This window comes from Bubalus bubalis, chromosome 24 (assembly GCF_019923935.1).
Source record: "Bubalus bubalis isolate 160015118507 breed Murrah chromosome 24, NDDB_SH_1, whole genome shotgun sequence".
Taxonomy (NCBI): Eukaryota; Metazoa; Chordata; class Mammalia; order Artiodactyla; family Bovidae; genus Bubalus; species Bubalus bubalis.
The window spans coordinates 3347837-3362479 of NC_059180.1; the positions used below are offsets into that span (position 1 = coordinate 3347837).

Consider the following 14643-nt stretch of genomic DNA (forward strand, 5'->3'; position numbering starts at 1 on the left):
GCCTTCTGACCACCCTGGGGCAGCATTAACCCACTTCTCTCAACTGAACAGTGCAGTTTTAAACAAGAGCGCAACAGAGATGAGCAATCTGAACACTGCTTTGCGTGCCTACACACATCTGCCACAGTGGACTTGGCAGCTTAGAGCCCCCCCACCCCCTGCAAAGACCTCAGCTTATCTCTGGACTCTAGCCTGAACCCCCACCTCATCCCCCTGTAAGAGGGGGAGAGCAGAGGATCCTTCCAACACCAGCCAGGCCACATCCACTGAAAGATCAAAGGAAAAGCAATCCCTGCTCTCTGTGATATTCTAGAACAAGCAAAGGAAAGCCCTTCCCTTCTCCTTCGGAACTACAAGTCTCTAGAACTGGCGCGAGGCAGCCAGGGGCCTGGGCAGTGCCGCTCAGCTCACACCCACCTGAATCTGAGGTGTTTCGGCCACCGATCCCACCTAGGGGACATAAGGCACAAAAGTAGATCCTTGCCCCCCCACCCATGAGCATCAAGGCTGGAGACCCAGGGTAACCAAAACCAGGAACGTTAAAATCCAAAGACACCAGCAGCAGCTTCATCTCGCGCCAGATGCCTTCTCCCAGCTGTTCACCCACCCAGCGAGCTCACTTAGGGCTATGGACAGCACTCCAGGGGCAGGCCATGGTATCTTAACTCTATAGAGACTTTCTTTCCTTAAGAACACACACCATTTCTTGCCCTTTAACAGTCATCACCCTCGCCCCCGACCCCATGGACTAGACAGAGCCGATGAAAGGCCCAGTCATACAGACGCACGCAGTCACCAAGGAGAAAGCTTTCTACCCAAGTCATGGCCTGGGGTCCCCCTCGAAGAAACCCGCGGACAGATGCCTGGAGGCAAACAGCCCCTCCCCGGCCTTGCTGCGGCGACCACAGCCCTGGGCAGCCACCCATCCTGGCATTACACGCTCCGCCCAGGTACTTACTGAGCACCTATTAGGTGCCAAGCGGCGGGCTCTGGGCCAGCAGACGGGTGTCGGGGGTGGGGGTGAGGACAAGGCCGTCCGGACTCCGGAAACCCACGCTCCCCCAGTTCCCAGACAAGAAGCGCCAAGGCCGCAGGCTCCGCGTAAACTCGGTGCCTCAGTGCCACCAGCTGTTACGTTTCAGGGGCCCGAAAGCCGCATGTGGCTGGCGGCTGCCGCCCAGGCAGCAAATACGCAGCGCCCATCGTGACGGGCCATCCCGCGCCGCTGACTCTGACGGGCTGGGCCCTGCCTCAGCATCTATCCTCGGAAACAAACCGGGTAACCACGTGGAGGGCCGTCGCAAAGACAACAGGAAAGGCCGCCCTGGTGTGTGCTCCATAGACGCCTTTCTCACTAACACTGAGCTCGAGGACTGGCAGCCGCCTGACGGCGGGAGCGACCCGGTCAGCTCTATGGTTTTCACGAGCGACCGCTCTAGGCTGAGCAACCGCCAACTCTGTAGCACAAGGCCTCCACACAGATGGCCTTAGCGCCGACCAACGGAAGGCGGGTACGGGAGGGCTGGCGGACTTCCGCTCCCACCCGCCCGCCAATCACGAGTCCCCACCAATCACAGGTGGCTGCCCAAAGAACAGTGCCCATTCATCACAACCACCTCCGTTTCCGGCCTGGTACCGGCGCCAAAGCGGAAAAAGAGACCATCACCAGAGGCCATCGAGCTTTCGAGGCCAAAAGAGGAGGAAAGGAAGGAAAGGGAGGAAGAACAGCCCTGAGGCGGCGCGGCCCACTACTTACTGTAGGAGTAACTGCTCACTTCCGAGGCGAAGGGGGAGTGGGTCGACTTGGGCTGGCCTCTGGCCTTGAACCCCACCTCCATCTTCCTGGCTTTGGCGGCCCTTTTGTGTTTACCTTCTCGCGAGGCTTTCAGAGACAGGCTGAGGCCTTTGGCCAGCGCCTTCCTGTCCTTGCCCAGCAGGCTGTCGTAGGGCGTCAAGTACCTGCCACAGCCCCCGCTCGCTTTTGATTTTCCCCCAGAACCATCTGAGAACTTGAAGGGCGACTTCAACTTGTCCTGCTTTGTGAGGGAGAGGGCTTTGTCTAGCTTGCTTGCCAACTGCTCCTGGTCGCTAGCCATCTTCTTCTTCTTAATCTTTAGCTGGAAAGGGAAGTTGGGAAGTCGTGGGGTTAAGACATTTGACACCCACAGTGGGTCTCAGTGCATGAGCTCAGACGAACCTGGGCTCCTCCTCCCTGCCTCTGTGGCTTTCTGACACATTGCTGAATTCCTCTTAGCCTCAGTTCCTCTACCCTGTAAAATGGGGGTGATTACGCACAGGCAGCACTGGGCTGTGCTGCAGATGAACTGAGAAAAGGCACCTGAAGCTCTTATTAAAGAGCTGTTCCTGTGGTCACAGTTCTCTTCGCCACCGGCTGGCTGTGGCGCTGTGCTTCCTAGGGGGGAGCGTCTAAAACAGTGCTGCCAGGGAGCCACGGGGAAGAAGGTAGCTGGATTAAGGGAGGAGGGATGAACCCAAAGACGGAAAACCCAGATCACAGCACAGCTGATCTGCTTATCTCAGCTGCATAAGCAGGTGATGAAGGTGGCCTCGCAGCCTAAACCAGGCCATCCAGCTAAATGGGCTGAAGCTGCCAAGAAAATGCCTTGAATGTGCCTTGGACGCCTGAAGCAGAAAGAATGATTAGAGATTTCACAGATAAATTCCTGCTTGCGCGTCTCCCATCAGCTGGAGTCATTTGCTGTTGAAACATGCAGCTTCAATGGCCCTCATTTGAACATTTCATTGCTATTTTGTCTCTAATCAGGTAACATTTCATAAGGAGAGAAAAAGTTGGGATAGTGTCAATTAGACAACAAGAGTGCCCTTCACGGTTCGAGAGTACAAAGGATGCTGACGTACAAACTACAAACTGGCTCTCTTCCCCTCCCCACAGACCCACTCTCCCCTATGTAGGTCCTTCTCTCTGACACCCGAGTCAACCGTAACAGCCCCCTCCCACAGGGTTTTTCTGGGAGGGACAACAAGGTATGTTAGTATTCAGCGATGAGGGCCTTCAAGTGGGTGATTTCAATGCTCTGCAGAAACAAGAAAATTCAAGGTGTTGGCGCTCGCCCCTTTACCTCAGGAGAGTTCCCAGAGGAAATTACAATGGCATCAAGCCCTTGTTTCTTCAAACTCCAGAATGGTGAAGCCGCTCATTAAATAATTATACCATGAAACAACTGAGTAATTGCACTATCGGGTTAGGAACTCGCAGTCTCTCCTCTGCGCTTCAGCAGAGGGTCACGGAGCACACACAGAGGACGAGCTTTCAGCCTCAGCTCCACCTGGGGCTGTGTTACTTCGCCAGCTCTCTGACCTCCCCTGGGCCTTAGTTTCCTGCTCTGCACAATGACCAAGATTGGAGGAGTGGCTCTGGCACTAAGGCAACCACCCTCAACAAAAGCGTTTGCGCCCAGGTTACTATTCCATTTTATCCATAGTGATTCCACAGTTAAGTGTATTCCGAAAATGTCTGCGCAACAGGGCCAGGAGACCCGCAAAGGGGGTGTGTGAGCCCCGGCAGCCCTGCCAGACCCTCTGCCTCAAGCCAACAGCACACCTGAGAGATGGGGCAACCAACCTGACTCATGAAGTCTGACGAGGTTTCGTGCTCGTCCCAAGGCTGGTTCCTCCCCCGGGCTTTCCCTGCTCCGCCGAGGGCGTCGTGGTCCTCCTCAGGCCCCTTGTGTCTCTTCCTCATCCCCGCTCCCAGCTCGTAGTCGTCTGAGGTCAGCAGGGGCTTGCTGCTCAGCCTGAAACCCAGACATGGGACCGGTCAGCAGCCCGGCCAGGCAGCATGCACGGGCCGGGGGTCCGCCCTCATGGCCCTGAAGGGTGGGCTCTGGATGCTGAAGCACAGACTGATGGCAGGCTGACGAGTCTGAAGCACTGTGGTGCCAGGACTCTAGGACACTTGTGAAGGAGGCAGAATGAGTGTTTAATGGGGAAAAAAGAAGAACTTCTCGAAAGCAGTGTCTCTGCCGGCCCCTTTCTCTCTTGTGCTCCTTCACGTACACACATACACATCTCGTCACGGTCAGAGACCTCCGTACCCAAGCACGCCAAGAACACGGACCAGAAATGCAACAGACATCCACCAGGATGGCGCGGGGGTTACAATCAAGAGCTGCTGTGAAGGAGCGCCTCGCTGTGCTGTGCCTGAGCATTCAGGCCAGGGTCCTGGTGGCCCGCTTCACGCTAACGCCTCACAAGTACTAATAAGACAGAAGTAACTTTTACCAGGTCTCTACCGTGCGTCTCACTCCGTGTCTGTGTTTTAACCACAAAACAACACTTGGTTCCACACACTGCTCTTTATAGAGGAAGGCGCTCACCTACAGGAGCTAACACCTGGCCCACGGTCACAAGGCGCAGCAGACCTGGGACTCGGCAGGAGGCGCACCCACCTCCCCAGTGGCTCCACGTGAGGGCAGCCCCAGCCTCTGCCTGCTCCTCCACGAGTGGCCTTCCCCACCCGCCTGTGGCTGGTAACAGGGTATTTCTCTCTGCATCCTCTGGTCAGTCAGGGACATCCAAGCTTAAATGCAAGACAGGGGGGCTCTTGGGGCTGTCTTCTCCTGAGAAGACCCATGGCTTCTCCTGCGGCTGTGAAGGTACCCTGTGGCCCCTCTGCTTCCTCACCCAAGCCCTGCTGGCCGCCTGCCCTGCTGGCCCAGGCTGAGGCGTGCTCCGAAGGCCCGGGGAAACCGCAGCACCGTTCCTCTATCCACAGCTAACCCAGAGGGAGCGCTCTCGCTCCAGCCACATGTGGCTCCAAGGAGCCTCTCCCCAGCGTGCGTGGAGGCGGAGGCCCCAGACACAGGGAGCACCCCGGGCACAATGCACCAGGAGCCCGGGAGTGACGCCGCCCATCACAGAGGGAAGCAGGCCCTAGCCGCAAAAGACGCCAGTGCGGCAGGAAGACGGGCCTGACTCTGGGGTGACGCTCGACTTGCTGGCTGGGGTGGGTGTGCCTGTCCGCTCCACGCTCACCCTCCTGGCCAGCCCGGGGCAGCGCGCCGTGCTGCCCGCGAGCTGCCGATCCCGGCGGGTCAGAGCCTGAGGGACGCCAGGTCCCCGGCGCCGACACAGGCCCCACACGGGCCCGCGCGCCTCCCCTCCGAGCTCTGTGCCAGTCCCCGACCCACCGAGGGGCCAGCCTTACTTTCCGCTATGGATGCGGCTCTTCCCTCTCTTGCGGGGGGGCGACAGGGCGCTCAGGGCGTGGGTCCGTTTCCGTGGCCTGCCAGGGCCTCTGCGTGCCAAGCTTCTATGGGGTTCCTCGCGCCTGTCCCTTAAAGAGAATCACACGCTGGGCTGTGAACCCGGGGGTGGGGTGGGGCGCGGAGAAGGGGGCGCACGGAGCGCACACGTCACTCGGGGCCACGCACACCTGGCGGCCTGCACGGCGGACCTCCTGAGCGCGGCGCCTACAGAGCCCGGGCCGCGGGGCGCACTCACTCGGAATCGCGGCGCCGCTGCAGCTTCACCAGCTCACGCTGCTTCTCCTTGTACTGGCGCTGCACCTCCGCCAGCCGCATCCGGAAGTCCAGCTCCATAGCGTCCATGCTCTCCAGGGAGGACTTCATGGCGTACATCTGCGGGGAGCGGCGGGTGAGCGTGGGGTCTCACAGCAGGGACGCCACCCTCACCAAGACTCCCCGTGTGCACGCCAGGGACCAGAAAGCCAACCCTGCGGGGCCGTGTCCAGGCTGAGGTGGCCTGCAAGTGCCTCTCGGGCAGGGCTGGCATCTGTCACGCGCACATCTGCTCTCCTCGAGCCCCCAAGCCATTGCCCACGGGACACACCCTGGACACGTGATCACGTGGTACACTGAGGCCAGGGAAGAGGAGACAACTCGCCAGGGACCGCCCCACAAGGTGGTGGTGGAAGCTGGGAGTGCAACAGGTTCCCCTAAGCGTGCACCCTGCCAAGGCCCAGGCCAGGCAGCCTCTCTGGGTGCACCCCGTCCTCTGCCCAGCCCGCTCCCCCGAGCCACACCCAGGACGCCTCACCCGCTCGTCCTTCTTCTGCATCCAGCTGTACTTCTTGTTGGGGTTCAGCTCTCGTGGAAGCCGCAGGTTCTTGAGCGGATCCACGAAGGGGCCGTCCAGCACCTCCTTCAGCACGTGGCTGCTGGCCGCCAGGAGGCTCTCCAGCGAGGGCCGCACGGGCGGGCCCCGCTCTGCACCTGCGGGAGGAGGCAAGTGAGCCCACACTCTGGGGGCCGGGCTCACGAGCACCTAGGCGACCCTCCTCAGATCCCTACCTGGGAAGAGGACACGGGTCAGGGTCCTGTCCTTCACAGCACGTCCACTCACAGACGCGCAGGCGGTCACCAGAGAACGGCAGAGCCGCGCCCTAACAAGGCAACTCTCTTTCTGCTTATCTGTCCTGAAAATCTTCCACAAGGACTATGCGTGGTTTTCACCATGAGAAAAAAAATAACCCCATGATAAGTTCTGTAAATTGCGAAAGTCACATGTGCACATGATAAAAACCACAAACCAAGCAGAGAAGTGTCATGAAACACAAGCCTTCTTCCTCCCACCACCAGGCCCCTCCCAGAGGATGCCTCTGCAGACACTGCGTGGCAGGTGGTTCCAGAAACTTTTACACACATTCAAACATGGGTAACACCCAGGCATCCTTCACAAGCAGAAAGTGAAAGTGAAGTTGCTCAGTCATGTCCGACTCTTTGCGACCCCCATGGACTGTAGCCTACCAGGCTCTTCTGTCCATGGGATTTTCCAGGCAATAGTACTGGAGTGGATTGCCATTTCCTTTTCCAGGGGATCTTCCCGACCCAGGGATTGAACCCGGGTCTCCCGCATTGTAGACAGACGCTTTACCATCTGAGCCACCAGGGAAGTCCTCGAGTTTCACAAGCAGAAATCGGCACCCATCAATACACACCGCATCACACTCTGCTCGTTGCTACTCAACGTGTTTTCCCATTAGCACAAAAATACGCATGCATGCTATAGCTTGAACCCGAACAGAAAGTGCCATTTCTGTAAGTCAGAACCACTAGAATATCAGCAATTTTATGCAGCGAAACCGAGTAACAGCAGCCTAGTTTTCTCTCGGATCAATAAGCTTTAATTTACCTAAACAGTCCCCTGCTGATGGCATTCAGGTGGCTCCAGATTTTTTTGTTTTTTTTTTGGTAGTGAACAGACAGGCACTGTCTCCAGAAAATTCCTGTCTGTGCAATTAACATGATCAAGGTGTGTGCGTTTATCTCTCATGAATATTCCGACTGCCCTTCAGAAATGCTGCAGCAACTCAGGATCTCAACGGTGGTACCTGAGAACCTATTTTTCCACAGTCTTTCTACCAAAATAACATGAGTTTTCATTTTCCAACTGATGTTTCCTTTGTGATGTAACATATGATCAATTTTTGAGAACGGTCTGTGTGTATCTGAGGGGAAAAGTATATTCGCTTTTTAAAGAGAGAGTTTTTAAAAGTTTTTATTAATTTAGCTGCACTGGGTCTTCGTTGTGGCATGCAGAACCGTTAGTTGTGGCATGCCAACTCTTAGTCGGGGCATGTGGGATCTACTTCCCTGTCCAGGAATCAAACGCGGTCCCCCTGCATTGGGAGCGTGGAGTCTAAGCCACTGGACCACCTGGGAAGTGCCGGAAAAGTTTATTGCTTACAACCAACGTGCAGAATTCCCTAACTTCAGCCTTAACAAATGTATCGCCCAGATCAGGGCTTCTGACCCCTGGCGCCATTCACATGGCCGTGGGCTCGAATCTCTGCTGCAGGGCGGCTCTTGGGCATCATCCTGGGACACTGAGAGGCGTCCTCGCCATCACCACTAGGTGTCAGCAGTGCTCCCCTCGAGTCACAACCACACGTCACCGGTGGGGAGGTGAGAGTCCCTGCTTTTGGTCTTCTGTGTCTTTGGGACAGACACTGAGGCCACAAAGCAGTGAACCCCACCAGCCTCAAGCATTGGCACTAGACTGAAGCATGTGGCCCACACCCCAGGTGACACACCCCACCCCAATCCCTTCAAGGTCCTCCGAGCTGTAAGTTTCTTAGTTGCTGGATAAGGCAGGGGAGAGTTGCTTCATCAGAGGGGACCACACAGTGACTCCATCACCTGCTTCACCCTCCAACGTACCAGCCTCGCTGGGGTCCCCAGGACACAGAGGGCAGCCTGGTGGCCCGAGGGCAGCAGCTGTGTGCCCCCAAGTCCACATGGAAAGCCCTAACACCGTCACAGCTCGGAAGGCAGAGCCTTTCAAGAGGGAACAAATTAACACGAGGGTGTCAGGGTGGGCTCTGTCTGATCCAGCGAGACTGCATCATCATAAAAGGGGACGTTTGGCTACACGGACACACATGGAAGAATTCCACAGGGAAGGGTGGCTGTCCACAGGTCTGTGGAGGAGAGATGCCTCAGGAGGAACTAACCCAACCCTGCTGACACCTGGGTCTAGAATGCCCAGCCTCTCGAGTCATGAGAACACATACTCTTGTTACTCAAGACTTGTCCCCCTGCCCCGCCCCACCGCGCTTGTATGTTTATTACAGCAGCCCGAGCTAATACCCCAGCCCTGCGGCTGTACCAACGCGGAGGTGACCTGGGAACCAGCCCAACACTCACTGGAACCTCCACAGGACCAGCCGTCCATCACAGAGACTATGGTGCCAGAGGGCGGGAAGGACGGCCACTCGCCTTGGGACACCCGTGCTTGCTGCCCACGGGTGGCTGCGTGGGGCAGGAGTGGGGAAGTGGGAGTGGCGCCAGGAAGTGATGGGGCCGTGGGGCAAGCTGGAGCCCTGGACCACTTGCGGCCCAGGCCTGCAGGCCCTCGGCAGGGCACCGACGCTTAGGGTCCGTTCATGACTGTCGGAGGCAAAGGGCCCCCAGGCCCTCCCCTGCACGCCGGCGCCTCCAAGCGCCCGCTCCAGCCTGACGCCGGCCCCCACCCCGGGATCACAGAGCCCACGCTCAGGCCAGCAGACCTGCACTGCAGAGTGCCGAGGGCACTGCAGGGCACCACCAGGAGCATCCGTGTCCACGCCAGCCGCTGGGATCCCCCTGAATGCGCCCCTCCCACTGCTTCCCCGCTTCAGAAACCTTTCTTCTCTTCCAGCAACTCGGGTCAGAACCCTTAGCCTCGTCCTTACACACCCAACTGCAGTCCCTTCACAAAGCCTGCCAGCTCCAACTTCCACCCAGAACCCACCTGCCCGCACCTGTGCACCCCTCACCACCCTGGGCCTGGATGCAGACGGGAGCCTCTACTAGGTCTCCCCACCCCAGCATCAGCCCCCGCACAGCCCCCAAAGAGACCGCAGTGAGGTCTGATCCTATCAGTGCAACGCAAATCCTCCTTCCAGTGGCCTCTCATTTCACTCCAAGTGAGTAAAAGATGACCCCCCCACAGTGATCCCACTTCCCAGCACCCACTCTCCCCTCTGGGCTCCCCTCCAGCCCCTGGCCTCCTCACCTTTGTTCTACCCTGGGGCAAACAGTCACCCCAGGGCCTTTGCACTTGTTATTCCTTGAGCCTGGCATGGTTTTCCCCTGAAGAATCTCCCTCCCCCACCTATTGAGAGGGGCTTCCCTGGCCATCTGCTATGGGAGACCACCTTCCCACCCCTGCCCTGTCCCCCCCCACTGTTTGGGCCTCCCGCTTGTCACCCCAACAGTGCTGAGGGCCGCACGCTGAGAGCCTGGTTCACTGCTGGTACCCAATATTGCCGGGTGTATAGGAGGAGCTAAATGAATGCATGAATCAGGCAGCAGCGTGAAGACAGGCAAGAGCAGGCAGAAGCCCCCAAACTTGGTGACCCATCCTCAGCATTCTCCTTCCCAGAGGCCCCTTGGCCTGTGTGGTCCCCACTGAAAACCCACCAGTTGGCAGGATCTAGACAGGTGTGTCTTCTGGGGGTGGGGGTGGGAAATTTGTACGGAACTATTTAAATGAAAGAAAAGAAACAATTAACTTGAACAACAGGAGTCCCCTGGTGATCCAGTGGTTAAGAATCCACCTGCCAATACAGGGGACACAGGTTCAATCCCCGGTCCAGGAAGATTCCACGTGCTGCAGAGCAGCTAGGCTCGTGCGCCACAACTCAAGAGAGGACACCGCAGCGAGAAGCCAGAGCGCTGCAATGAAGAGCAGCCCCCCACCCCCTGCAATGGGAGAAAAGCCCGAGCACAGCAACCAAGAAAAGAAAAAACCCCACAAAACAACAGACGCCTGCGGGGAAGGAGGTGTCACTCATCCAAGCTTCCAGGAAAGGGGGCATTGGACGCTGATGACAAAAGAGATCTGGTTCTGACCCAGCAATTCCACCCCTGGGAACAAACCCCTAGGAAAGCAGAAGTGCGGACAAAGATTTTTCTCCAAGAGTAATCATCACGTTACTTACAACAGCAAAAGGAAGGGAATAAAATTATAGAAAAAAAGGCAAATTAAAATGCCTGATAATTGAGGATTGGGTCAACTGAAGTCTGGGGCCTCCTCTGGCCAGAAAACTGCGTAGTTCCAAAAAATTGTTTAAGAACGCACAGTTTCAAAAATGTTTAATAAAGGATATACTAAGGGAAAAAGAAGGCTGAGTGCCGAAGAACTGATGCTTTTAAACTGGGGTGCTGGAGAAGACTTGAGAGTGCTTGAGAGTCCCTTGGACAGCAAGGAGCTCAAACCAGTCCATCCTAAAGGAAATCAACCCTGAATATTCATTGGAAGGACTGATGCTGAAGCTGAAGGTCCAATACTTTGGCCACCTGATGCAAAGAGCTGACTCATTGGAAAAGACTCTGATGTTGGGAAAGATTGAAGGCAGGAGGAGAAGGGGACAACAGAAGATGAGATGGTTGGATGACATCACCGACTCGATGGACATGAGTTTGAGCAGGCTCTGGGAGTTGGTGATGGACAGGGAGGCCTGGCGTGCTGCAGTCCACGGCATCACAATGAATCGGACAAAGAATCGGACATGACGTAGCGGCAGAACAACAACAAAGTGGAAAAGGCAGGTAACAAAACATTGCTTCAAAATGGTCTTAATTATAGAAACTCGTTCAAGTGTAGATGTTCTAGAGGAAATACAGCTGAACACCCGGAACTGCTCTTACGACCTCCCCCCAGCTGAGCGCCACCCTGCCCCCGCGAGTGTTCTGGCTGGACTGCAGACTGGCAAGGCTGCGCCTGACTCTTTGGCTCTTTACGTATTTCTTGGAGCACTTCGATTTCTATGTTGAACATCAGTGCTTTTGTGCCAGCCCAGAATTCACTGAAGACACTTTCTTTCTGCTGAAGGCACTCCATTCCTTCTGAGGATGACCACCCACCTACACACACACCTACATCCTGGAAGTGACTGCTCCCCCATCCAGGGCTGGGCAGGATCAGCCCAGTCCATCCCATCTCCTGGGATACAGACTTTGCTTCTGCAAAAAGCATGAACCACAGTCAGCCAACTACTGAGTGTATCACAGCATCTCTGCCAGAGCTACCAGGAGAGAGGTGGCCTCTTCTGTGTGTATGCTGGCTGCAGTCCATGGGCCGTGGGCTTGGGAGAAGTACCAGTGACCCACGAGGAAAGTGCACCCCTCCGAATGAAGCCAATAGAAAGCAGGGAAGCTATGAGAGGGAGGGACAGGGAAGAGGGAAAAAAGAACTCCTGATGACTTGACTTGGGTTTGAGCACCTGGATGCAGCCATACCTGAAACATGACCTCATTACTGACATATTGTGATTCCACAAGCCAATAAAATTTCCCCGACTTTTTCTAAGCCAGTGAGTCTTGGTCATTCCCAGTGCAAAGCATCCCGCTAATTCACCACTGACAGAACAAGGAGAAATTTCACCACTAAGAAGGCCATAAGCTGGTTACATGACAATGTGACTACATACCACCACCCTGTACGTTTAAAAATGGTTAAGGTGGGGCTTCCCTGGTGTCTCAGTGGTCAAGAATCTGCCTGCCAATGCAGGAGACACGGGCTCCATTCCTGATCCAGGAAGATCCCACATGCCCCAGAGTAACTAAGCCCGTACAACTATAGAGCCTGGAGCTGCAACTCTTGAAGCCCAAGCGCCCCAGGACCTGTGCTCGGCACCCAGAGAACCCACTGCAGTAAGAAGGCTGTGCTCTGCAACTAGAGAGCAGTCCCCGCTTGCTGTAACTAGAAAAAAACACAGGCAACAAAAACCTAGCACCGTTAAAGCAGTACAATTTACGGTATGTGTATTTTACAATTTTTAAAAATTAATTCACAAAGGGGGAAAAAAGTGATGAGAAATAAACCAGATTCTAGAGATTCTGAAACTTTAAAAATTCCACTTAAAAAAAATAAGTTTTTTTTTTTTTTTAAATAGGAAGGGAAAAAGCACGAATTTCCCAGTGGCCTAGTGGTTAGGACTCTGCGCTCTGGTCGGGGAACTGAGATCCCAACAAGCCTGGTGGCACAGCCAAAAATAAATAACAATTAAAAAATAGGCCAAGGAGAGGAAAGCAGCCCCCAGAAGCCTCACCTGCCGCCTCCTGGCTCCTCTTCTCCAGCTCCAGCTCGGCGATCTCGCTTAGCAAGGTGATGCCGTGCAGGAAGCTCTGCTCCAGGACGAGGCTCTGCGCGGCCTCCAGCGTCTCCAGGGCCGTGGCTCCAGTGCCTGGGGAGGGCAGGGGCCGGGCCTGCGGCAGCTCTGCGGCGGCCGCCAGGGCGTTCATGCCGGCCAGCGGGTCCTCCAGGCTGGGCAGGAACTCCTCAGAGCCTGCCTCCTCCAGGAAGCAGGTGCCGCCGGGCACAGGGCCGGCCTCGGGGGCCTCTAGGCTTGGGCACTCGCCCTCCCCAGCGGGCACATCACAGTCCGGCAGTTCCAGGCTGGGTCGGGGCTCACTCGGGGCCGTCTGGGCCAGGTCCTCCTCGCCGGGCACCACCTCCGCCAAGGGCACAGGCACGGCCACGGGCATGTCCACGGGCACCTCCACTGGCTCCTCCTTGGCCTCCACCAGCGGCTCCGGCGTCAGCCGCGGCCCCAAGTCCGGGGCGGCCGCACAGGACTCCGTCAGGCCCGGCGAATCGACCCGCGCCTCGGCTCCCTCAGCAAAGTCCGGGCACCTGGGGGGCTCCTCAGGCCCCTGGCCACTGGCACTCAGCGCCTGGGCCTCCAGCAGGCCTCCCGCCGGGCTCGGGGCCGCCAGGGCGTCCCCGGGGGGCAGCGTCAGCGGGGACCCCAGTGAGGGCAGCTGGGCGGGCTCTTCGTCCATGTCCTCCACCTCCGCCTTCACCTCCCGCTCCACCAGCGGCTCTTCATCCGGGACCTCGCGCAGCGGCTCTGGGGCCTCGGATGGGGACAGGCGCAGGGGCTTGTCCTCAGGGGAGAGCGCTAGGCGCTCGGGCCCGTCGGCTGGGAGCGGCACGTCGGGGGCCAGGCCGTCGGCGTCGGCAGCCGCCGTGGGCTGCAGCAGGAACGGGTAGGGCCTCCCATAGTGCGGTGGCAGAGCTTGAAACGGGTACCGGGCTGGGATATCTGCAGAGGACACGCAGGTCAGTGGGGGCCCCTCTGGCCCTGTGCAACAACTGTGTCCCCGTCAACACCCATCTGCCCGCCACCCTCTCTCCTCAGCTGCCCTGCAGGGCTGCAGGCCCTTCCCGACGGCACCTGACGAACCCCAGGGCGTCTCTGCACATCTGGGCCCCAGAGAGAAAAAAACGGCGACCCTGCAGCCCCCAAGGGTCTTCGGGTCTCAAAGGCAGAACCTTTGGTCTCTGGTGCTCCTAACCTCAGCATCTGGCACAAAGCTGGACCAGAAGAACCTGGTAATTAGATCCTAAACAGGGGGCTTCCCTGGTGACTTAGTGGTAAAAAAAACCACCTTCCAGTGCAGGAGACACGGGTTCGATCCCTAGTCTGGGAAGACCCCACATGACACAGAGCAACTAAGTCCATGGACCGCAACTACCGATCCCGCGCTCCAGGGCAGGGGAGCCGGAACGACCAAGGCCCACGCGCCCTAGGGCCCGTGCTCTGCAACGAGGGAAGCCACCGCAATGAGAAGCACGTGCCCCGCAAGAGTAGCCCCCACTCCCCACAACTAGGGCAAAGCCCTGCGCAGCAACGAAGACCCAGCACAGCCAAAATAAATGAAGTTATTAAAAAGAAAAAAGACCCCTAAATGGTCCCCACCCAGCCCGGCGGACTCTGCCATCTGTCCCACAAGAATCCACCAGCAGAGTCGGGAAGTTCAAGTTGTTCAAACGCTGACAGTAACACTGTGCCGCCCCCACCTTTTTACCTCCGACCTCCCCCCACCACAAAGTATAACCTCCCGGAGAGCAGGGTGGTGTGCAGCTGACTCTGCAGCATCAGGCCCCGTCCAGGGGGCGGGTGGGGGGCACAAGCAGTAAGGGTTGAACAGGAACCAACAAGGGGAGACAGATACACGGAGCACCCCCACCGCACCGCAGCCTGGCCCGTGCTCCACACTTGACTCGACCGTTAGCAAGACATCGGCTCTCCCCAGAGAGGGACGCCACCGGCCCGAGACCACACACAGCATCCCAGAGGCCGAAATCTGAACTCTGGAATTCGAACTCACGTCCTCACACGGGACGAGGAACACAAGCCTCAGGCCCCAT

At 57.4% G+C, this 14643-nt stretch overlaps 1 protein-coding gene across 8 annotated transcripts in view; it reads right to left on the reverse strand.

The window, feature by feature from the left end:
- TNRC18 (trinucleotide repeat containing 18) overlaps positions 1-14643 on the reverse strand; it is an 84451-nt gene that overhangs the window by 30555 nt on the left and 39253 nt on the right. For 7 of the 8 annotated variants that reach the window (XM_044935823.2, XM_044935819.2, XM_044935822.2 and 4 more), the window contains 6 exons: positions 12539-13534; positions 6040-6215; positions 5485-5621; positions 5189-5317; positions 3605-3776; positions 1757-2117 (listed from right to left, as the gene is read on the reverse strand). In XM_044935823.2, coding sequence (XP_044791758.2) covers positions 1757-2117; positions 3605-3776; positions 5189-5317; positions 5485-5621; positions 6040-6215; positions 12539-13534 — 1971 coding nt within the window. The remainder of the gene's footprint in view (positions 1-1756; positions 2118-3604; positions 3777-5188; positions 5318-5484; positions 5622-6039; positions 6216-12538; positions 13535-14643) is intronic. The other variant, XM_044935821.2, reaches the window with a different exon arrangement.